This window comes from Colletes gigas, unplaced genomic scaffold, assembly GCF_013123115.1.
Source record: "Colletes gigas isolate AHSC1104 unplaced genomic scaffold, ASM1312311v1 Colletes_gigas_Sc00102, whole genome shotgun sequence".
In the NCBI taxonomy this organism is placed as follows: Eukaryota; Metazoa; Arthropoda; class Insecta; order Hymenoptera; family Colletidae; genus Colletes; species Colletes gigas.
The window spans coordinates 1-24984 of NW_025106728.1; the positions used below are offsets into that span (position 1 = coordinate 1).

Genomic DNA, 24984 nt, shown 5'->3' on the forward strand with positions numbered 1-24984 from the left:
GCTCACAGACGTGGCCATAACGCACAAAATCCCATAATGGGTAACAAGGGATACAAGTATAAACATGTAATTGCGCCGCTACTACCCCGTGTATCTATCAGTAAGGCAGGGAAAGGCCTGCCGGTTCCGCATGTCATGACGGTAAATGATAACAAGATCGATTACGTGCACTGGGACGATCCCAACGAGCTGGTGGATCGACTCCGTTTGTTGGAAGCGTCGCGTCAGGCGGGTAACAACTCGCATGGCCATGAAATTCTATCGATTATCGAGGAACTCCGCGAGGTAGGCCTCATTATAAATTAAACCGCGCACCGATGATGTGCACTGTATGCGTTGAGATGCCGATCAATAAATTTGGAGTATCGCTCGAGAAGAGCGGAGCAGCTGGAATGGACTATTACAAATGGAGCGGTTTGCTTCGAAATTATATGCGAGACAATGCTCTTTGCGTGGCAGGTGCCGACTTTGATGCAAAATCACGCAAGATACGACGCGTAGCTCAGCCGACAGTTGACAGCGATGCCGTTAATAAACTATATGTGGAAAAGAGCATTAAACTTTTGAGAGAGCAGCATGAAGAATTGGAGAGGAAGCTGGTCATGTTTCAGAGAGATATGTTGACGTTGCAAAACAGCGTTCAAGAGATATCACGCGCATTGAATCCGCAGCGACAATGCGAAGGAAAATCATGCGAGACGGTTGAACTTGACCAGAATTTCCTCGAGCCGATGGGGAGCACATAATGTATGTACACGATAATTATCGCATCATTCGTGTCAAAGACATCTCTGCGATCAAACATGCAACCAATATCGAAATCCGAGAGTAATGAAAGCCATAGTCTCAAGAAGCGACAACTTGTTGAGGAATTGCATGCTCCAGCTCGAAGACATTTCCCGCGGAGACACGTCATAGTGCATGGATACGATGATCTGTGGCAAGCTGACGTTGTAGAAATGCGTCCATACTCGCGATTCAACCGAGGTCATCACTATATACTCACGGTCATCGATGTGCTGAGCAAGTATGCATGGGCGGTACCGCTCAAGACTAAAGGTGGTGCTGAGGTGACTAAAGCGTTTGCAAAGATATTTAGAGATCGACATCCGAAAAATTTGCAAACCGATCAAGGAAAAGAATTTTACAACGTTGATGTGCAGAAACTCATGACAAAGCATGGCATTAATCATTATTCGACGTATTCGGTGATGAAGGCCTCCGTCGTAGAACGTTTCAATCGAACTTTGAAGAACAATATGTGGAAACTGTTTACGCTCAATGGAACCTATAAATGGGCTGATGCACTACCGCGTCTACTTGCAGAGTATAACGCACGAAAACATAGAACCATCGGAATGCGTCCTTGCGATGTTACCCCTGCGATCGCCGATAAGCTGCTAGCTACAGTATACAGCAACATAAAGATCGCTGCTCCAGCGAGATTCAAATTGGGCGAGTTTGTGCGCGTGAGCAAATTTAAAACCATCTTCGATAAAGGCTATACACCGAATTGGACAACGGAGGTGTTTAAAATAGCCAAAGTACAGGCAACTAATCCCGCGACGTATCTGCTCCTCGATTCCTTTGGAAAACCTGTTGCCGGAGGATTCTACGAACATGAGCTGCAACGCGTCACAGATCCTGATGTGCATCTAGTGGAAAAAGTGTTGCGTAGAAAGGGGGATAAGGTGTATGTCAAGTGGTTGGGCTTTGATAAATCACACAATTCTTGGATAAATAAAAATAATGTATTGTAAAATAATACATGGTTCAATAAAATACAATGATGCATATACATATACATGAGTGGCGACTTTTATTTTACACATTAATCCCACTATTTATATGAATGAGTTAATAAATACTAATTTCTATACATTTGCGGACAATTTGTAAACAATTTTATATTATACAATAAATTCCACTATTTATAATAAATACAATAATAATAATTTCTATTTTACAACGGTATATTATAATGTCCCCAGGGCAGAGTGTCGGTCGAATCGGGTACGATATATCGCTTGTCGTCATACGGACTTAGAGCGATTTTGGATTCCGAAATGGTGTACACTTTGTGCAATTTAGACCGTATGCATGATTGTCTGCGAACCATTTCGATCTCTTTGCGCAAACACTGCGCGTAGTCGACGAAAGTTATCGTTCTGGCTATGACGTTGGTCTTGACGCCTTTCGCCTTCTTCGTATCTTTTTTGCCGTCTACGCGAAGTGCATACATTTTCGCTCTAAGACCTATGAATTCAGTCATTATCGCACCGTTATTTTCATCCTTCATCAGCCCCGGAACCTTCTTATTTACGCGTGGCATATTATATGGATTGTCGGTAGGATAATCGCTTGTGTCGAATCTATCGATATTGTGCTTCATAGACTCGTAGATATCGTCGCACCGAATGTGATAAATAAGACTGTCAGTGTCGGTGTATAGAATTTTACAATTTTGCCCGTGTTTAGGAGACATGTACTCGTGGTGAAATTCATACAAACAAAGTTTTGATATGTCCAGAATGCACATACCCACGTATATCGGTTTGTTGAATTTCACCTCGAGTTTTCGCAATTCAACAGCTACTAAATTTTCCGAAAAAACACTTCTGCTGTGGAAATTCGGTTTCGCGATCATTGCCTCCGCGCCATATCGCCCTTCCCAATGTGTCACAAGTTTTACATCCACATGGTTTCGTACATTTTCCATAGTTTTACCGAATACTGCGTTGTTCATCAATTTGTACAAATTCTTTTCAAAGTCGTTTGTCGCGCTTGTTCTAAATCGTGTGTTGAGTTCGATGTAATCGCGGAGCCAGGGAGATTGAGCGAATTGAAGCACGCGGTGTATCTTTGTAATACGAAGACCGTGACGCGTGCACTGCTGCAGGTTGCGATAATGGATTATGTAACGCTGCTTATCGTATACCGTCGCGAGTAACTTGTCCTGCCTGCTGCCAGGTGGTTTGGCACGCGTCGGACAGAACGGCAGATCTGCATGAGCATCGTGCAGACGTTGCGGATATTCCAGATCTACCTCGAGAATGTATCCCGTGGGCGAATCGACACCGATTGAAGATACGTCAAAATTTACAACATCTTCGACCCATTGAAATTTAGCGTATGGTAGAGGCTGACACATTGCCCATCCATACAAATTGTTCACGTCAAAGTACATCAAGTACGATGACTCTTCCGATGCGTCGTAAGATGACATGTACTTGTTATTGGCATGTGCGTATCTTCCGGAACATTGACTTAAGCCCCCGCGTATACCGCGTTCGATAAACATGACCATATCGATGTCTGTGAGCAATTCGAATGTAATTTTGGTATGTTTTAGCATTGCATCCCATGTGAAACCAGGTAGAGTATAGTAATGCGCTGAATCTAATCCGTAGCTCTTGATACAACTTTCGCGAAAATTTTCAAAAATATCTGCCAATAACAAGACATCAGTTTTCAAATACAAATCGCTGTATTCGCCCAAGGTTCTAATCTCGAAACGCTGCCAGACTGTCTCGGCGTGTGCGTAATCGGTCTCTGATACAGTCTCGCCCGTTAACGAACTGTAGAATGACTCGCGCGGTGGTAAGCATGGATCCTGCAGCTTGTTCGCGCAATCAAGGTATTCATATGGAAAGACACCCTTTCGCGTCAATAAATTGAAATCTTCAGTGGATAATGTTCCAAATTGGGATCGCAAAATTTTTAATTGATCTGTGTTAAGAAAAGATGCTAATTTGTCGAGACTGGTATTTAGAAATTTGTATGAATCGATGAATCGTAATTTAATATAATTTTGCGAGTCTGATTCATCCGTATCTTCAACATGTTTTGTGAAAGAAATATATTTTTCTTTAGTTATAGGTAATACATCAATGTGACCTTCGAAAGCGGTAGCTATTTCCTCGATAATGAAATGCGAATCATAGCCGGATAAATTATGGAAAACTATGGGGATGTAAAACACATTTTTATAATTTAAATTGCACTCCGAATGTGCTGGGCCTCTGAACCGTCCGGACAGATGGCAATGATCGCGAACTCGTACATCGCTAGCCTTGAATGGTTCTTCGCAAATATGACAATGTGCTGCATTGCGAAATGTCGTCAACTGTTCGGGAGTTAAATCCAGCATGGGAACATTACTGGTAAGAATAGGTTTGGCAAAGTTTGCAAAATTTTTAAGTTCGTCGACGAACCATGAAACACAATCTGTGTCGCGGCGACATCGATACATCGACAGTGATGTATCATATGAACAATGCATATAATATGCAATGCTGTGTACATTGTGGTGTTGATATGTATGTAATTTATTATCACCCGCTTGGTTGTCCAACGTTTTTGCGATGATGCACTCCAGATCTGCATATACCACGAAAGGGAGCCGCTCCTTCCTATCGTGGTTGCTGAAATTGAGCAGATTGTCGCCTTCGCTGGGCAGCAGAATGGCGCAGTTGTTTATCTGCCCGCAGTCCAGCGAATGCACCTCCAACTTCTCGGTAGATCCGAAGTAGTGCATGCATCTGTAAACCCCCAAAAAAAAATTTATTTAATTTCACATATATTTCAACATTTTTTAAACATTTCATAAATTTTTTTTTATACATACCGATCGCAGATGAATTTCTTGGCTTTGTGCCTGCTCAGCTGCATGCCCACCAGCCTGGACAAGTCCTTAATGCATGCAAAGTGCCCTACATCGCCGTGCTCTTGATTCGGCGTGTAAAGCAAGTTTACATGTCTATCCCTCTTCTGGCTGGTGAGGTGCAGCGGGAAGACTGTTGGCCCCTTCTTCATCTTCTCCTCGAAGCTGTAGACATTGACGGAGATGTCGTTCAGCCGTTCAAACTTCCCAATATACCCCAGAGACATTGGGAACTCAATGCCCTGGAGATTTAGGATCGACGTATACTGCGGGTATGAACCTGGACGTTCAGGATATTTTTTGCTGGATGTAGAGCTGCGACAACTGCCCACGCGAAACATGCGTTGTCCGAGGATTGTATGCTTATTGTTGCCCTCTTCAGCATGATTTCTCGCGGCAACTTGAAGTGACACCCCGCGCGGAGTGGATTATACTTATTGACATTGACGGTCAGATTCATGATTCTCGCCAATGCCCATCCGCTGTCGCGTTCCTGGAACTCTTCCAGCGATGCCAGGGTGGATTCGACGACGCATCGCTGGTACCACTCCTGCAGATCGGATGTGTGGAAGAGTTCACAGTTTTCGGGTGTTGATGCTTTTACAAGCATGCTTGTCACCTGCCACAAATTCGCCGTTGAACACCGTGTTCACTTTGAGGTTTCGATGTTTCCTCAAAGTGTCCCGAACATGCTCCAGCACAATGGTCTCTGCATCCTGGAGGAAGTTGCGCGGTTCGATATAATTCGAATTTAGGATGACACCTGTTAATACGCGAGTATCGAACGCAGTGTGTATTTCACGCCACAAAAGTCCCGTACTCGAATGTCCGGCACCTTCACGCGCGAAACGTCTGCGCACCAAATGTTTCAATCCTTCGAGTCGCGCGATTCGAGCAACCAACGATTGTCGAACACCGATCGATAATCGCGGGCGTTTCACGCGGCTGTGTTCTTCCAAAGATTCGATACACTCGTTGCACCGTTCTTCCCACGCGAGGTACTCTTCCTGCGAAATCAATCGTTCGGATTGATCCAACAATTGGCGTTCTACTTGTGCGAATTGTTCCATGATTGTAAATGGAATGTAAATGGAATGTAAATGTAAATGTAAATGTAAATGTAATATCCTTTTTTTTCAATGCAACACGTTGTAACTATTTGAGGCCTTGTGCAGTTTAAAGCGTGCTTTTATACCAGCACAGCGATTTGGTATCTCTGCCTAACTCTTTCGGTGTCTCTCCCCCTCCCTCAAATGCATTGCATGCCAACATGGTTCTATGCAGTTTCTGCTGATATCGCATAATTCTTTCCATGATTCACTCGTATGACGAATTAGTGCGCAAGATCGTTCAACACAGTTTCTACTGATTCCACATAATTCTAAGATTCAGCGCTTCCACAGATATTATATTACATTCAACACGTGTCGAGACTTTTATCCTTGGAGGCCCAAGTTACATGCAATCGCGCGATATGCTGCGATGTTAAGATTGAACAAAAGCATTATGGAAAAAAAATGGTAGCTTTAGAATAAAATGTGGTGGGGATTGCACCTCTGTTTAAGCCGTCTCCCCGGACGCTATTCCATCAATCGCTCAGTAGCTTCGCTGAATTTTCGACGGAACAAATAGTGCTCTGAAAGAAAATGTGTAGTACCAGTGCCATGCGTTATTACGTTCCAATCGTGCAAGATGATGGTGTATCTCCATGCAAGGAGAATACATTTAACAGGTAACCTTTCATAATTTTTTATTTATTTATTTATGTTTTTTCATGAAAAAAGGTAATTTTCATGATTATGCTTTTAGGCCGCGCCAACCATCGCGTGTCATGGTCAGAAGATACGCATTAACATCCTCGGGCAGCAAATATTTGGAAATTGGAATCAGAGTAGGTCCTATAGCCGATGTAGAAATTCTTCTCGGCGATAATCGTGGGAATCATCTCATAATACCATGGCATACATGGAACACACTATTCGACAGCTGTACAACCATCGAGGAACGTGCACAATTGCCCGGGTCATCATTGATGCGGATTCATGAATTAACGGTGGAATTTTGTCACATGTATGATTCACCGATTGTAAAGATGACAATGGATACTAAGTCGCTGTATTTCAAACCGAATACAGTAACATTTTTATTTAATCTTGAGCCGTGTGTAAGCTATGTGTATCCGCGGCTCTATCAAACTGCAGAAGAAGTGAGGACAAAATTTAAAACTTTTGTTAACGTGCTGCAACAAAAAAGCGATGCTGTCTCCGAAACATTAGATACACGTTGTGCTGCTAAAATCATACGCGACAGTGAATATTACTGCAAGGATTATCTTGTAGATTGTGAACTGTTAGGATGCGCCATCAATGATATTGTAGTTGATGCTCGCATAAAAAAAATGTAACAATATAGTATCATTTAAAACATATATTATTTCTCCAATTTTATTTACCCGTCTTCCACCTTCTCTCCTCGCATAATTCTAAGATTCGACTTTTCAAAACAAAAACAATATATTCTTCTATTGTAACAATATATTCTCATTTAAAACATATATTATTTCTCCAATTTTATTTACCCGTCTTCCACATTCTCTCCTCGCATAAATCTAAGGCTGGACCGTCGATTTAATTTATATTTTAATCCGTTGGACGCAGCGTGTCGCGAACACGATATTGCATATTCGCGTAGCAACGACTTCGGCGAAAGGCACGCAGTAGATAACGTACTCGCTGACAAAGCGTGAAAACGCATCGTTGCGCGAGACTCGACTCGACTCTGGATGAAAGAGGAGCTGCAATTTTTCGAGTAAATTTTCGCATTTAGTATACAGTATGAAACTTTTTATTTCTTGTGTTTCGTAATGATATTAACCATTTTCTATAACGCGTTTTGCAAGAGGTTGACCAAACCTAACCACAGTGAACTATAAAAATCTGAATTTATACGAGTACTAGAATAATAAATAGAAAGAATAGATTTACGAGCCGAATGATGTGTTGTTTTTTTTTTCGCTAGCTGTAAATATTTTCTTAGGAGAACATTATGTAATTCTTTTTTTTTAGATCTCATCAAACGTACCGAGAACGCCGAAAAGACAATAAAAAAATGCCTGTGGGTGTTGAAAAAAATTTTCGGGGGTCATCCCCTCCCTCGGTTCGGTATGAAAAGTTTTCGGGGATCATTCCCCCCCTCTTAAAAAATTTCCGACGGCGGGCCAGGTCTGGAGAGGTCTCCGCGGCGGCTCGGCCTGGACTAATCCCCTGACATCCCCCACTCCGCGGCTCGTGTGCGCGCAACCACTCTTCCACTCCCCACAGGCCCCGCGCCTAAAGTTCTCCGCGCCGCACTCCCCCGCGCGCCCTCACTTCCCCTCGCCGCACGCTCCCCTCATTGCCCCATGGGTTAGAATCCCCATAGCTATAACACGCGTATCGCATACCCTTGTGGCCATTCCGGAAAAGGAATGGAACCTAGCTTTCCGACTTTCCAAATGGAGTAAGCTGTTACGTGTGACCGCCTACTGCCTCCGGTTCCGGAGGCCGTCGGCCGGAGAACGAAGGTCGTTCGATGCAAAAGTTGTCGAAGCATCGGAAATCCAGCGTGCAACGGAAACAATTGTACGCTATTTACAGCGTATGCATTTTGCGGAAGAGTACCGGTGCTTGAAGAAGCACGAGGGAATCCCTGCGACCTCACCTCTAAAAAGCCTAAACCCTTTTCTCGATGACAAGGACGTCTTAACCCTTTACACTACTATGTCGAGTGTGACTCGACATCAGTTTTTATCTCAGGAGCTCCTTTGTCGAGTTCCACTCGACATTTTTTCATGTCCAATAAATAGATGTCGCGCACACGTTATGGACGCTCTTACCGGCCTGGTTTATTATTACTATTATTATTAACCAGGAGAAAACTTAGCTAACTTACATCAACCTGTTCAGAGTTTGAAAACTGTATAACCGTCACCCTCTAAATATTTACAATGAGTGAAAGGCGCGAAATAAATAAGGACTTTGACAGTAATGATATTGATGACTATATGCAAGAAGTAGATCTTGAGTCCAATATAGTCGAGGAAGAGGATAATACAAAAGATCTTGCTAGTGGTATCGCAGAAGTCAATATAAGTCAAGATTCTGATACAGGCTCGGAAACATATTTCCATCGTAGGCGTAAACGAGTAAGGAAACCTTCTAGCAGTAGTGAGGATAGCAATTCCAGCATAATCAAACTGGGAAACGTAATACCAGACCCACTAATCTGGAATGATGTAACACATAATGATAGTTACATTTGTGATTACAATTTTTCTATCGGACAAAGAAATGTTGGACCAAGAATCCCGTCGTCATGTACTACGCCTATTGAATATTTTAAGCTCTTCTTTACTGAAGAATTGATTAGAAAAATTGTTGACGAGACAAATGCACACGCAGGAAAATAATTTCGGAAAGAGTGATAGGCCATTTTCATTTTGGAATGATTGGAAAGATATCACTGAAACTGAAATGAACAAGTTTCTGGGAGTGATAATGAACATGGAACTTGTAACATTACCAGATATGCAGTCATATTGGTCTCGAGCGTTCAATACAAGAATTCCATTTTTTGCTAAAATGTTCAAAACAAAAAGGTTTTTCCAAATTTTTTGGTCTCTTCATCTGGAAACAATATCAACATCCGATCGAAGCATAAAGACAGAAGAAGGAAAATAAGTAACTATTTGAGTTACCTAAATTCAAAATTTATGGAATATTTTGTTCCTGGTCAAAACATTTGTATTCATGAATCAACAGTAGATTTCAAGGGGAAAATTTCCTTTATTACTTATAGTCCGAAAAAGCCTACGAAATGGGGCTTACGTGTTTATGTTCTTTCGGATTCTGCCAGCAGTTATATTTATTCGTTCATACCATACTATGGAAAAAATTACAACTGACGAGCTAATACACCCAGAGCTCAATTCACAAGCAGAATTGTATTACAATTCTTCCAAAATTGATTGGAAAATATACCTGAGGCCCAGGGATATCACATTTCACGGACAGGTTCTATACAAGCCCTGCATTGGCAACAGAGTTGCACAAAAAGAAATGTTACCATACTGGAACAATAATGCCTAATAGAAAGGGATTACCGCACCAAATCAAAAAACCAAAGTTAGTAATTGGAGGAAAATTGGCATTTAGGAAGAACGAAACTTTAGTACTAGCATGGAGAGATAAAAGAATAATCACTATGCTTAGTACAAAATTGAGATCTACATCTCGCAGTGTCGCTAGAAGGGCTAGACATTCAGGTAATCGAAAAGAAATAATGAACCGGAAGTGATCACAGATTATAATAAAAATATGGGCGGTGTCGATGTGGCGAACCAATACGCGACATCTTATTGTTTTTTACGTCGAGCACTCAAGTGGTGGAGGAAATATTTCTTTTGGGGATTAGAAATCTCCATAGTAAATGCGTATATTTTATATAAAGAAAGAACAAACTTATAGCCCACAAAAAAATTTCGCGAAAAGATTTTGTCGATGCTTACTCGTGATTGTTGTGCTCCAAATATGAAATTGGGGAGGCTTGGAACACATGATAAACACGATTGCTTAAATGGAAAGCCTCGTTTCATTTTCGTACATCCCGAAGGAAAACACAAAGACTGTGAAGTTTGCTCAAACCGAAAAATACCTGGAGGAAGAAGAGAAACCACCTATTTTTGTGAAACGTGCGAAAGAAAACCAAGGTTGCATCCTGGAAGTTGTTTCAAAAGATATCATACGCTTGTGAAAATTTCAAAATACGACAATAGCGTAAATAAAATTGGTATTTAAGTCAATTTGTTTCTTCCTTTATTTATTTTAATCGCCTTATTTTTTGGTTAAAATAAATTTCAAATAAAACACTAAAAGCATTGGAAGCTGCTGGTAACGAAACTGAAATAAAATTAGGAGTGCAAAGGTTGCTACTCTGCAAGATCGAGGCGAATTTGAATTAGCGTCCGATCGCCGCTTGAGTGACTGTCCCGAGGATTATGCACCCCTCACACCGGGTCAGTTCCTGATCGGAGGACCGATGAATGCGCTTCCGGTCGAGTCCGTGAAAACAGAAAAACCTTTCGCGGCTTATGCGATGGAGCAGCAATCCAGAAATTCACGAGCAGCTCTGGAAACATTGGTCGCGAGATTATCTCACGCACCTCCAGAACTGGTATAAGTGGCGCACTACCCAAATGCAGTTTAAAAACCGAATGATTTGGTTTTAATACTGTAGGGAACCGTGCCGGTAATAACCACGAGAAATGAAATTATTAATCGCGTATGATTTCAACCGAACAGCGAATCGTTCGCTGTCCGGCACGAGCGAAAAAACCATCAACACGCGGTGAGCGAACGACCGAGCAGCTGATGGGTGAATAACCCAAAAGTGAGAGACAATAGTGAGAAAGAGAGAAAAGACCGAAAAGTTCGGCAACCGCATACGTAGGTGTACATGTATGGAGCAAAATAAATACGAGTGACCCGCGGGAATTAGTTCAGATATTGTAGAGCATACTAAGAGAAAGAGCGAAAAGAGTGTAACGAGTGTAAGCCACAAGAGTGCGTACGGCACCAAGGACCTCCCTGACCGTTGGTTTATGGCACTTAGCCTGAGCGAGACCCGTAGTCGCCAAGGTTAGGGAAAGCGCTCAGTCGGATTGCACATGGCCCACCCTAGCGGTGGGTCCCGTTTTTCCAATTGAGGAAAGAGGAGTCAGTCGAGCTAGGCCCGCGGCAAGGGGCAGTTGAAATAAAAGATAACCGTCCTCAGTAGCTCTTCGCATTTTTGTATACGCTTTCTGCCCTATCCCGTTTTCGACCATCCTTACACGAGTGTAACGCGTGCAAATAAAATACCGATTTATCAAACCACCGCCGCTTAAAGAAAAAAAATCCTATAATACAAAACCCTCTTCTCCATCCGAATCAATGGGAAATGGGACGAATCGAGGAAGTATTACCGGGCCGAGACAGGTGCGTGCGTGGTTAAAGTACGACAGTTACGTCTACATACACACGTCCGATTACACGGTTGTGTAAACTGCCCGTCGATGAGTCAACATCGACAACGGCCGACGAAGACGCACACGGGATAGACAAAGCCCGAATTCCGCTGTACCGAGACAAGGACAGTGAGAACAGCCGTTCAAAATCAAAACGGTATGATTCTCACATATCCAACGTCTTTAGAACAATACGGTGAGAGGGGAAATATACCCTACCATCCCGTTAATTAGTATGGAAGGGAGCGATTCGCGAGGGTCCTCGCGTAAAAGCAAGACCCGCAGGACGAATTCGTCCAGTTCCACGTTCTAGCGGAACGCGTGAAACATTCCAAACGCGTGCGAGTAAACAGTTCAAGTGAAGTGAGAAAAAAATGTCGACCAGCGGCAATGAAAGCCTGGTCACCGCGGTGGATTTACCACGGGCCAGCAGTTTAACCGGCCGCTGCAGCTGGGCGAGGATCCACAACCCAGCCTATTAAGGGCAGCAGAACCCCCGCAGGTGCCGGCAGTAGCCTCACCCGCAACCACGAGAGTCGCCCGCAGGCCGCCGTCCATCCAGCAACCCACCTTCGTGATAGATTTGGGGCAGGACCAGCTGAGGATCCCGTGCTACGTACCATGGACGACGCGTCGCTTCAGGTGCAAGGCCCCTGGAGGCCACTTCAAATTGAAGTGGGCGAGGGATGGTCGGCTGATCGAGTTAGTATTTCGGCCTACCCCCACCACCCCGGGACGAGCGACGGCAACAACATTGCCGCTGCCGCCACGACACCCGCCATCGTCGCGACGCCACCCACCGCCGTCCACCCACGGCCGGAAGTCAGAGGCGAAAGAAGTCCACCCGCGCACCACGAGCGGCGCGATTATATGAGACGGAGGCGTTACAGGGGGCCGGTTCGCGACGCTGGGGTAAACCGCCCTCGGGACAGGGCCCACCCCACATCACACCAGCAACGATGGCGACGACCCGGACGCCAAGCTAACGGAACGAATCACGCCGCAATATACGACGTCGTAGTCACGTCCCTCCGGCTGCTGGAGGGCAGAATGGCCCTGACTCGTCGCTGAGTAAGTACTGTATATTGAATTATCACGTACAAATTATTTCTGGTTCTTCTACCTTCTCTATGGGCTTCATCGCGACGCGACGTGACCGCGAAGTACGCTACCTATTATTATTGCACGGACCGTGCAAGTGAGCGGTATATTTAAATATCGAATTAACTCAATTTTTATTTAAACCTGATAAAATTCGTTAATCGTTTTGTTTTCGGTTTACGCGACCGACCAGAAAATTCTAGGAAACATTAGGTAGTAGAAAAAACCACGTTTCTCGGGTTTTTCTGCAAGTCACGCGAACGATAAGGTAACGTTCAATTTCGAAGAAGCGGTTTAACGTCGAAGCGTAGAGAAGGTACGACAATTATATGTTAGACAGAGACGGACGAGAGACACGGCGATAGCGCTACGTGACGGAAGATTCCCCCTCCCTCAGGCGTTCCGAACAAAATAAATCTTAACCCATTGCACTCCGAATTTTATTTCAGTTTCGTTACCAGCAGCTTCCAATGCTTTTAAACTGTTTTATTTGAAATTTATTTTAACCAAAAAATATGGCAATTAAAATAAATAAAAGAAGAAACAAATTGACTTAAATACCAATTTTATTTACGCTATTGTCGTATTTTGAAATTTTCAAGCGTATGATATCTTTTGAAACAACTTCCAGGATGCAACCTTGGTTTCTTTCGCACGTTTCACAAAAATAGGTGGTTTCTCTTCTTCCTCCAGGTATTTTTCTGTTTGAGCAAACTTCACAGTCTTTGTGTTTTCCTTCGGGATGTACGAAAATGAAATGAGGCTTTCCATCTAACAAGGGGAGGTCATACCCTGTCAACCTGGGATTTCAACCAAATTTGGCAGAGTTGTTGGGGCTGATGTCCAAACGCATTCTGTAAAATACTAGACGTTTATGGCCAGCCATTTTGTTAAAAAATGGCATTAAAGTTTAAAATTTCGAAGTTGTCGGATCGACGTTTCTTTTTTTTTAAATTGTAGGTCTCGAAGAGGGGAACACAAAAGTCCAATACATTTTTGCCGTAACATCAATAATTTAAACAAAAATTTGAGTTTTTGTGACGGGATAAATGCATATGTACCGTGTAGTTGTAGCGTATTTTCAACAGTCGTTGTAGCCGTGGAGTTAGCGTCGAGGAATTCGGGTTGGAAGACTGGGGTTCGTGTCTCCGGAACTAGAACATTTTGTTTTTTTTCTTTTCTTCGCTTATTTTTGAATTTTTATTTATTTTAATTTTAATTTTTAATATCATGGAAAAAGATGGCTATTACAAATAAATAAAATACTATTATGGTTACAAATGTTTATTTTCACACATACTTACAAACATATTCTCATATATATTTACATCTCACGTATAAATAATACAAAAATTAGATATTTATTTCATACGGGTTTCGCAATGCATTGTATGATTTTTATCATAAAAACAGGAAAAACATAATGGTTTCATACACCAAGCGCATGTTATAAATGCTTGTTCTGTACAGCATTTTTTATTTCTTAGGTCGTGTGGAAAACATACTTGATTCACGTTACAAAAGATTTCTTTTTTATGATTCGGAGGGGTGAATTTAGACGCATACCATGCATATTTAATCATGTCGGTAAAAATTGGAGCAGATAATTGATAATGGATTATGGAATGTAATTTTATTATATCCTGTCTATTGGTTAATTCTCTGTTTTCGCGGATTAATGTTAGGGCGTTTTGGAGTCTTGAAAGAAAGTTCTTAACCTGTCTAAAAAAATACACGTCACACGGTTGGCAAATGGGTGTACATTTTGGTGGTATCACTTTTAACGTGCAGGTACCCATATTTTTATCTTCCGGATCATAAAGATCCTGTCATATAATGCTGGATTTGTTTGTCCACCCCACGAATCGATGACTAATAAGAATTTATTTGCTTTTACGTAAGGTTTTAATATATTTTCCAAAAATAATTGATAGGTATCAGATTGCAATTTCCCTGAGTTTGTGCAAGTGGCATGTACATTGCCTAATTCCTCTTCTTGTTTTCGAACATCTACTGCTACCCGTGGTCCAAAAATGCTGTACAGAACAAGCATTTATAACATGCGCTTGGTGTATGAAACCATTATGTTTTTCCTGTTTTTATGATAAAAATCATACAATGCATTGCGAAACCCGTATGAAATAAATATCTAATTTTTGTATTTATTTATACGTGAGATGTAAATATATATGAGAATATGTTTGTAAGTATGTGTGAAAATAAACATTTGTAACCATAATAGTATTTTATTTATTTGTAATAGCCATCTTTTTCCATGATATTAAAAATTAAAATTAAAAATAAATAAAAATTCAAAAATAAGCGAAGAAAAGAAAAAAAACAAAATGTTCTAGTTCCGGGGAGACGAACCCCAGTCTTCCAACCCGAATTCCTCGACGCTAACTCCACGGCTACAATGACTGTTGAAAATACGCTACAACTACACGGTACATATGCATTTATCCCGTCACAAAAACTCAAATTTTTGTTTAAATTATTGATGTTACGGCAAAAATGTATTGGACTTTTGTGTTCCCCTCTTCGAGACCTACAATTTAAAAAAAAAGAAACGTCGATCCGACAACTTCGAAATTTTAAACTTTAATGCCATTTTTTAACAAAATGGCTGGCCATAAACGTCTAGTATTTTACAGAATGCGTTTGGACATCAGCCCCAACAACTCTGCCAAATTTGGTTGAAATCCCAGGTTGACAGGGTATGACCTCCCCTTGTAAGAGAAAGAGCGAAAAGAGTGTAACGAGTGTAACGCGTGCAAATAAAATACCGATTTATCAAACCACCGATGCTTAAAGGAAAACATCCTATACAATTATGCCTGACAAGGAACCATCGCGAACGGTCCGGCTTCGATTTTGATGAAACTTTGTACACTTATAAAGCAGCCAAAATAATCGACACGTATTTTTTTTTAGCTGCGGTAACTCGAGTTTAAGGGGTGAAACCACCCCTTGAAGTTTTGGCTCGAAACGGCTATCTCGAAAACGGAAAGACGTACAAAAAAATTGTTAATGGGCGAGGTTGATGGTTTCTTATGTACAATAACATGGTGTTAAAAAATTTAAAAAAATACAATTTGTTTATAACAAAAAAAAATTTATTAACTTAATTTTTCATTTTATTGAAATTTTCATAATGACAAAAAATGACGAGCATTTCATTCCAAATCCATTGGTATGCGATTTTTTAAAATTGCTTCCTACAGTTTTGCAGATTTTGATGATTTACATCTTGCGCGCACATCCATTATGGTAGTAGCCGTTCTAACTTTGATTTTAATGAAGCACTGTAGGCTTGCACTACTTCTAGAGGACAAAATCGGGAAAAATACAAGAATACCAATTTGTTGATGGAGGCTTCGTTAAAAAGTTATTAACGTTTAAAGTTCCGCCCGTACTGAATTTTTTCTCCGAAATGCCCAAGATTTCGGGGGGAATGTGTAATGACCAAAAATGATGGTAATCGACCCTTGCAACCGAAAATAATTTTTTCAGAATGGTTTGAAATTTTTTAATTTTGTTGAAAAATTTCACACATTCTCGAATTTTTTCTCAAAAGTGCGTAGGATTTCGGGGGTATATATATTGACCAAAAATGATTGAAATTGACTCCCGCAACTGAAAATAATTTTTTTAGAACGATTTGAAATTTTTTTTTCGCTGAAAAATTTAGGCACCTACGCCCTGTCGATTTTTCTTAAAAATTCGTTTTTCATTTTTAATAATTTTGTTTGACGCCCTACAAAAAAGTTGGCCAATACTTTTTTGTAGGTACCTATGAGCTCTACTTAAGAAAAAAGTTTCATTGAAATATATTCATTATTGTAGGAATTATGGCTGTTTGAAGATTGGACCATTTATATGGGGTTTTTCTCATTTTGCGGGGTCAAGGAACAAGTTTTCGAGTATTTTTGGAATTTCTACATATTCTCCACTAAAATACGCGTAGTTTGCTTTTTGAAACATTAAAATCGTCCAAGCCGTTCAGGAATTATGACGTTTTAAAGATTTGCTTGAAATTTCAGTGAAACATATCAATGGTATAATATGGTCAGGCATAATATTTTCGGTAAAGAATTTTTTTTCTCAAAAGTGGGTAGGATTCGGGGGTATATCTATTCACCAAAAATGATTGTAATTGAGCCCTGCAACTAAAAGTAATTTTTTTAGAAGGATTTGAAATTTTTTAATTTCGTCCAAAAATTTGTCCACATTCTAGAATTTTTTTCTCGAAAGTGCGTAGAATTTCGGGTATATGTTTATTCACGAAAAATAATTGTAATTTGACACTATACTAAAAATAATTTTTTCCAAATGATTTGAAATTTTTTAATTTCGTTGAAAAATTTTTCTATAATCCCTCTCGATTTTTCTTAAAAATCAGTTTTTGATTTTTAATAAATTTGTTTGATGCTCTACGGAAATGTCGTTTAATACTTTTTTGTAGGTACCCACGAGCTCTACTTATCCTAAAAATTTCATTGAAATATATTCACCATTGTAGGAGTTATGGTCGTTTGAAAATTGGACCATTTTTATATAGTTTTTGTCACTTTACGGCGTCAAGGAATAACTTTTTCAATATTGTTAGAATTTCTACATATTCTTGATTAAAATACGCGTCGTTTGCATTTTTGAAAATTAAAATCCTTCAATCCGTTCAGAAGTTATGACATTTTAAAGATCCGCATGAAATTTTCGGACAACATACTTCGGCCATAAATTACATTTTCGGTTAGGAATTTTTTTCTCGAAAGTGCGTAGGAATTCGTGGGTATATGTATTAACCAAAAATGATTGTAATTGGCCCCCGCAACCGAAAATAATTTTTTCCTGGAGGATTTGAAATTTTTTAATTTAATTTTTTAATAACTTTTTAACGAAGGCTCAATCAACAAATTGGTATTCTTGTATTTTTCCCGATTTTGTCCTCTAGAAGTAGTGCAAGCCTACAGTGCTTCATTAAAATCAAAGTTAGAACGGCTACTACCATAATGGATGTGCGCGCAAGATGTAAATTATCAAAATCTGCAAAACTGTAGGAGGCAATTTTAAAAAATCGCATACCAATGGATTTGGAATAAAATGCTCGTCATTTTTTGTCATTATGAAAATTTCAATAAAATGAAAAATTAAGTTAATAAATTTTTTTTGTTATAAACAAATTGTATTTTTTAAATTTTTTAACACCATGTTATTGTACATAAGAAACCATCAACCTCGCCCATTAACAATTTTTTTGTATGTCTTTCCGTTTTCGAGATAGCCGTTTCGAGCCAAAACTTCAAGGGGTGGTTTCACCCCTTAAACTCGAGTTACCGCAGCTAAAAAAAAATACGTGTCGATTATTTTTGGCTGCTTTATAAGTGTACAAAGTTTCATCAAAATCGAAGCCGGACCGTTCGCGATGGTTCCTTGTGAGTATCGCGGCGGCAGAGATCCCCGCTCCTGGGTGCGACAAGCACAAACCAGGCGCGCGCGTAAAAGAGCAAGACACACGACGTAAATCACGCCGATAGGTATTTAACGGCTATTCGTGTCTCTTTCTGTTTCAGAGTCGAGTACACCGGATTAGCTGCAGCCGTGTCTGGCCCCGCAGACCAGTTTTTGCCGGCTACAATCATAGTAAATATATAATAAACGGCTTAGTCGAGAAATTTCAGCTAAGCGAAAATTATATCGAATCTTGTATTCTTTTTCCCGAAGTTCCTTCCCTCGAGATCCGGGCCACCGTTAGGTGAGGTATTTAAACCTCCTCCCCCTAACACTAGAAAAGTTAGAAGAAAAGTTTATTTGATCTTAACCCTTCTTAAGAGAAACAGCTGAAATACGACCTTGCGATAATCGTCATACGATTTCAAGTCTCGACTGCCCCAGCATTTTACTTTCCGACCTATGTAAGATATAAGGAAAGTACCATTACGAAAGAAAAATTTTGTTTTCATGATCATATTGTGACTATTAAAAAAAAAGAAATTTTTATTTATTGATGGATCGATACAATTATTTTTTTATGCAAAGTTAAGCCAAATCAAACATATACTATTTAGTTCGTCATAACAAATTGATACAGTTATCTCAAAATATATCGAGGAAAATCATTATTAATTAATTTCTGCAACTATTAATTCTACTGTTTTGTTTATGTTATAAAAGTAAGAACTCTTCTTATTGAAAAATGCCCCAGCGTGCACAATACTGGTAAAGAGTGGAATCTCATTTTAATTTATTAATTTTCAATCTTAAAGTATTTTGATTTTCAAAAATCGTATTAATAATATACATACATATGTGCGCTCATACATGGGACTAATAAAAAAAATTTCTTTTTTTTCAATAATTAAAATATGATCAGGGGGTCTTAAAACGTGTATTTCCGTAAAATAAATTTTACAAAATTTTTTTTTCATTATGGGTACTTTGCTTATGTGCGCCTACATAGGTCGGAAAGTAAAAATGCCTGGGCAGTCGAGAATCTCGGCTCGAGAATCCAAATCGTATGCCGTTGACGGGAGGTCGAATTTCAGTTGTTTAAGAGCGAGAACGCAAATGTTAGCCTTTCTCTTTCGACTCCCACGAGGCGGTCCGAAATTACTTCGAAGAATCGAGAAAGAGGGCATGCGTCAGATTGCCTTTGTCGACTTTCCGAAACTCCACGAGCTCGCGTACGCGTGATTTGGCATGTGTGAGTAGAGCACCGTCGATGCTTTCTGGTACCTCTGAGCTGCTGTTATTTCACACCACGGCCAATATTACCAAAACACGCTGCGTTCGCTCTACAATAGATTCACTCGAAACATTCCTGAGCCATACCAAACAATAAACATTCACACGGCACATCCATTCTTACATATGTTTATTCTTCCATGTACGAATATAAATGAGGTAATTTTTATAGCCAGATACATTCTTTTCGTGTTCTCCATTTTCTTAAATAAATGAAAAACAAAATTGCTTTACAAATAGAAATAGCCTGGTATAATAAATAATATTTGATAAAAATACATGGAAAGTTTTAATAAGAACCAGTTTTTTTATTTATATTAAAATGGAATAGTTGTACATTAAATATATACGAAAGAAAATGAACTAAGTTACAAGAATCTTGTATAATATAATAGAAATAATAAAAATGTAATTATTTATATTTATACATAATACGATTTGTAGATTCGAAACATGTGGTAATTGGAAAAGGGACCTCCAAATTACTACCTACCCTACTTTCAAGCAAATCGAAAGTATCAATATAAATACTAGAAAACAGTATTTACTGCATCGGAAAAGTATATAGACTTTGTTCAAGTATTTTTCTTTGGTCTTTCCCCAAAAATTGCACTACCTACCCTGACACTTGTACTGCCCATCTCCACCTAAACAAATTTAGTCTCAATTTCTGATATTGCACTTTACATATTTAAAAATAATACAATATAATTTTCTATGAAAATTACCGCTTGTTCATAGTCATTTGACATTCCCATCGATAGTTCCACTTTATTCCGATCGATATTTAATTCCTTACAAAAAGTTTCTCTGCATTCTTTCAAACATAAAAAATCTGGGTTTGGACCTTTGGTAATGTCGTATCCAAACATACCTATTGTCATAAGTCCCACAAATTCCAAATTTTCACAATTATTAATAATACATTTTACAAGAGTAGAAATTTCTGCAACTTCGCACCCACTTTTTTCTGAAAATACATTTGATAGAAAATAAATAGAATCTTTAAATAGAACATCTAAACACATTGACTGTCATTTTCCAATTTTTCCTGTTTAAGTTTATACTTGATCATTTTTCAAATTGTAATGTGACAAATAGAAATATTTAATAATCTAATAGTATACTTCTCATGTAATAGTGTTCTTAAAGACACTAATATTATTTAAAAAATTATAAATATTAAGATTCGTTTACTTCAAGCATTCTAAAGATATCATTAGTTTAAAACACTGATCATTAGTAACCACTGTGGCAGTAAATTTATTTAATCACTAATGTCTTGTACTAATATGACAAATACCTTTTTCTTTACTAGTATTTACTTGTACCATTACTTTTAATTTTGAAGTCTCATCTTTTCTAAATTTAGGCCAAGCAACGTTTAATGCGAACGAAATTTTCTCGCTATCTACTGTTTCTATAATATATAAATTTGGAACACTCAATATTTTGTTCACTTTATTACTCTGTAAATGACCAATAAAGTGCCAATGTATCTCTTTACATTTTGCCAAAATGTTCGGGTGATTTCCTTTTTCTATTAGCTCGTTTACATAATTTTCACCAAAATGCCTTTCACCAGCTTCGTAAACTTCTACAATTAATTCAGGAGGTTTTAGTTTACTCACAGCCACTAGACGTGGTTCAAAATAATTATATTCCTGTAAAAAGAAATTTATAATTCTCATTCTATTTATAAATACATGTATTATAAATATATGAAAGTATACATATAAACATGTGCGTGATAATGTAGAAATGCACACATTATGCATTTATAAAATAACTATTACTATATTAAATTATGAAACATAAATACAAAATTAAAACATACTAATGGTCTTTTAGCAGAAGCAGCAAGAATTTTATCGCGAACCGCTTTTAAATTTTTGGCCACTTCTGACATCTTTGTAACTTTTTTCACGTACTTATCAAGCTGTTTAACAATACGTAGAATATTATATAACTTATATTTTCTTATCTCGTTTAATAAGAACGAAATCTTTTATAGATTCATTTTGACACGCTGATTAAAATAGAATAATTACCACGCATGGTATGTAAACTGTATGAATTATACAAATTAAATATAAAAAGTGTAACTAGTGAAGAAATCAATTATATATTTTTGGGAATTCAAATTCGAAGATAGCTTTCTGGTTCCGAGATGATAACCATAAACATATTTCCTTCCTTCTTATTAATATAGTTATTAACCATCAAACATTATTATTCGTAATTAATATGTGTAAACAAATTTCATTATAGCTTCATGAAAACTACACATTAGAAATGCATGTAAGATACAAAATGTTGATCAAACACGCGTATATACCAAAATCTGAATCTGTCATGTTGTGTACAAATTGTACAGTACAATGTACGTTATGTACAGTACATGCAGTGTCACAGCCGACTCTAGTACTTAGCCGTGCTGAAGGTAAAATGGCAACACCGCGGGAGTCCGGTATCGATATACCTAGCCCAACCTACCGTAACAGCCTCCCACTACCCACCGGCCTTCCGGTCTCCCGCCTATCTTTCAAATGTTTCAAATATTAATGTACTTGAAGTCCATTAAATGTGAGCAACGGAGCAATAATCCAGGTGTTTCATTTATTTATATTAACTCTACAGATCCTGATTTTGGTGTGTAGCACACTTATTTAATATAATCTATAGCATTTTTGGACATTTTGTTTTATATACATTCTTTTTATAAATTTCACATATTCATTAATAATGCCACGGCGTTGCTGTGTTCCCAATTGCAAGGGAAATTATGATAGTACCTTAAAAGATAATAATTACAATTCTATATTTTTATTCCCCAAAGATGAGAAATTGCGGGAGAAATGGAGGGTTGCTATTCCTCGTAAGAATTGGACACCATCAAAATATTCTGCCGTCTGTAGTTTGCATTTTGCAGAAACTGATATTGAAAGGTACCACGGTATTCTATCGCCCAATGGTGTACTGGAGAATGTTTTGTTGAGATGTCCAAGGCTTATAAGGAATGTAGTACCCTCCATTTTACAACCGAAAAATTAGAAAAACGATTTGGAAATTATAGACTTTTATCTGGTTGTAATTATCATGTGTCATATAACGAAATAATTCATGCAGAAAAAAAAATTAGATTAAAACATATATTTACAAAATCGGCAAATTCGTTTTCTCTTACTGAAATCAAAAATAAATTTCGAATTTGTGATGACAATAATAACGATCTTCATGATCTTCCCACTGATGTGACTTGTTTCTCAGGAATCTTCGATACCGAATACTTGTCCGATTGTGTTGTAGATGATTCCATTAAAATTTATATTTCTGGTTATGGGTCCCATTCTGTTGCTAAAAAATTAAATTGCAATATACGTCGTTTATTAGTTGTGGAGGATAAAGGTAAAACTGTAGGCGATGTATATTTTGATCGCTTACAAAGAGGGGGCCTTTCTGTCCCCACTGAAGAAGCGATAGCCTCATTTATTCATATGTATGCAATAATGGAAGCCATAATAAATGACGGCAATTTAGAATCTCAATTTTTGCAATCTGGAAATCATAAACATATTTTATGTAAATTAACATATATTAGCATTCAATCAGACATATATTATTTAGCATTTTCAGATACATGCGTTTGTGGTCGAGCTTACCAAAGTATTTGGTTTAAATTATTATCAATTTTTTCAAATATTTTATTAAACGATTATGTGAAAACTGTAAATAATAGTCAGTTGGAAACACGTACAGACATCACTTCTAAAAATCGTAAATTAAAAACTTTTAATAGGAACTAGATTTTCAATGATTTTTTTTAATTTCATCTTTCTTAAAACATTAATTTTTATATATATTTAACTTATTCCTTTCAATATGTTTTAATACATTAATAGAGTTTTATTTACTTGCTTAGTATATTTTTATTATGAATACTATTTCACAAGATTCAAAGTTTTATTAGTTGTATTTCAAGAGAATTTCAAAGTATGTTTTGATATGTTTTGTTATTAATATTATTCAAAATTATTTATTATTATTTCAAAATGTAATACTTTATTTCTTTAAGAATACAAAAGTTATGTTTTTGTTATGTTCTATTTAAAAGTATTAATTTTATTTTAGAAAATGGGATGATATGGCTATTGGCGAACCACCCATTATAATAAAAAAAAAGGTAACGCGCCATGGTAAATACCCCTAGGGTGGTGAGGAAATTTTTCACAATTATCATACTGTCCTCTAACACGATTTTATAATTAACTCCATAATTGTTCCTTTCAATAGCTAATTATGCTAACCTCTTTTCCACGGGCACTTAACCTGTTTGGCTTCGTACCAATAATTTTGCCTATTTCAGGTCTCTATTAACTTATACATACCTTTATCAATTTTTAAATCCTTCAGTTTGGTTCAAAGATGGTTTTAACTTGTTTCACACTTCTATTTTCTTGAAATCTCTGTAAATATTTCAAATATAATGCATCACAACACCAAACTATTCCGACAGTCCACAAAATATATACCACATTTATAAATATTAATATACTTCTGTATTACTTCTACTTACTATAGTTGTGATATTCATATATTCCTTATACATAATTAATAAAAAATATTGTATATTAGTATAATTTTATATCGCAAAATAACGTTAATTATAATCCTGAACACAAAACTCCACTATTGAAAATAGGACTCCCGATCCGCACATGAGCGGTGTTGCCACGTTCCATAGCACGGCTAGTACTAGAGTCGGCTGTGGAAACTGGAAGTGTACTGCCGACGCAGTGGAGACGCAGCTTAAGAGCGAGAAAGAAAGGCTCACGGTTGCCGTCTTTCTCGACTCTTCGCTCTACGAGCTCACGTACGTACACGTGATCTGGCATAGTGTGCTGAAGTGGAATGAGGTGCCCCGGTGCACCGAGGGCTCCGTCTGGCGGCAATTTGACGACTTGTCGAGGCAAGATAAAACTTGTCCATTAAAAGTGTTACATCGTGATCCAGAAATCGTTCAAGCTTCTGAAGTTCAGCAATTTCAATTTGAGATTCTCAAAGAGTAAGTACAATTTGTGATGTGCGAAGCATGAGACTTTTCCGTGTGTGTAATCATTACTAGGCACGTGCGAAGCACGGTATTGCGTATCCCATAAATTTTTCCATAGCGTGGTCGGGAATCAGATAACTAAGGCATATGCTTCTTATTCACAAGTTTTGTTAGTTTAAAATATGATTTAAACGCGCTTTAGAATTCTTAGTTTAGTTATCACAGTAAATATTAACCAATAATTAAATACGATTAAAATTACCATTTTTATTTATTATTTTCTTGTTGAAATTCTTTTGTCCGTCGTGTTTTGTACAAACGATAACCGCATGCAAGTAACAATTGAAACGCTCGACACACAAAATGCTTATGCTTATATAA

General features: G+C 38.2%; 2 protein-coding genes and 1 long non-coding RNA gene across 4 annotated transcripts; all 3 read right to left on the reverse strand.

Annotated features, from left to right (window-relative positions):
- Positions 1-1921: 1921 nt before the first annotated feature.
- On the reverse strand, positions 1922-4945 carry LOC122404094. Its single transcript, XM_043407987.1, has 2 exons — positions 4628-4945; positions 1922-4541 (listed from the first exon to the last, which is right to left on the reverse strand). The coding sequence occupies exons 1-2, from the start codon at positions 4888-4890 to the stop codon at positions 1964-1966; spliced, it is 2841 nt and encodes a 946-aa protein (XP_043263922.1). The 5' UTR covers positions 4891-4945; the 3' UTR covers positions 1922-1963.
- Positions 4946-19969: 15024 nt separating this feature from the next.
- Positions 19970-21893, reverse strand: LOC122404096 (pyridoxal phosphate homeostasis protein). Of its 2 annotated transcripts, XM_043407991.1 has the most exons (5): positions 21602-21893; positions 21388-21489; positions 20854-21214; positions 20279-20520; positions 19970-20197 (listed from the first exon to the last, which is right to left on the reverse strand). In XM_043407991.1, the coding sequence occupies exons 2-5, from the start codon at positions 21457-21459 to the stop codon at positions 20126-20128; spliced, it is 747 nt and encodes a 248-aa protein (XP_043263926.1). In that variant the 5' UTR covers positions 21460-21489; positions 21602-21893; the 3' UTR covers positions 19970-20125. The 2 variants fall into 2 exon arrangements, with proteins under 2 accessions (XP_043263926.1, XP_043263925.1); XM_043407990.1 differs by lacking the exon at positions 21602-21893 and having other exon boundaries at positions 21388-21594.
- A 494-nt stretch (positions 21894-22387) lies between these two features.
- Positions 22388-24073, reverse strand: LOC122404097. The gene is made up of 3 exons (XR_006259680.1): positions 23939-24073; positions 22995-23108; positions 22388-22907 (listed from the first exon to the last, which is right to left on the reverse strand). It is a non-coding gene; the product is annotated as an uncharacterized LOC122404097 (long non-coding RNA).
- Positions 24074-24984: the final 911 nt, after the last annotated feature.

Excerpts from the sequence above, each read along its gene's own strand:
- LOC122404094 (XM_043407987.1), bottom strand. The coding sequence starts at position 4,890 with ATGTCTCTGGGGTATATTGGGAAGTTTGAACGGCTGAACGACATCTCC. Across the intron at positions 4,542-4,627 it reads AAGAAATTCATCTGCGATCG|ATGCATGCACTACTTCGGAT; the intron begins GTATGTATAAAA and ends GGGGGTTTACAG.
- LOC122404096 (XM_043407991.1), bottom strand. The coding sequence starts at position 21,459 with ATGTCAGAAGTGGCCAAAAATTTAAAAGCGGTTCGCGATAAAATTCTT. Across the intron at positions 20,521-20,853 it reads AAATACTAGTAAAGAAAAAG|AAAAAAGTGGGTGCGAAGTT; the intron begins GTATTTGTCATA and ends ATGTATTTTCAG. Across the intron at positions 20,198-20,278 it reads CAAATGACTATGAACAAGCG|GTGGAGATGGGCAGTACAAG; the intron begins GTAATTTTCATA and ends AAATTTGTTTAG.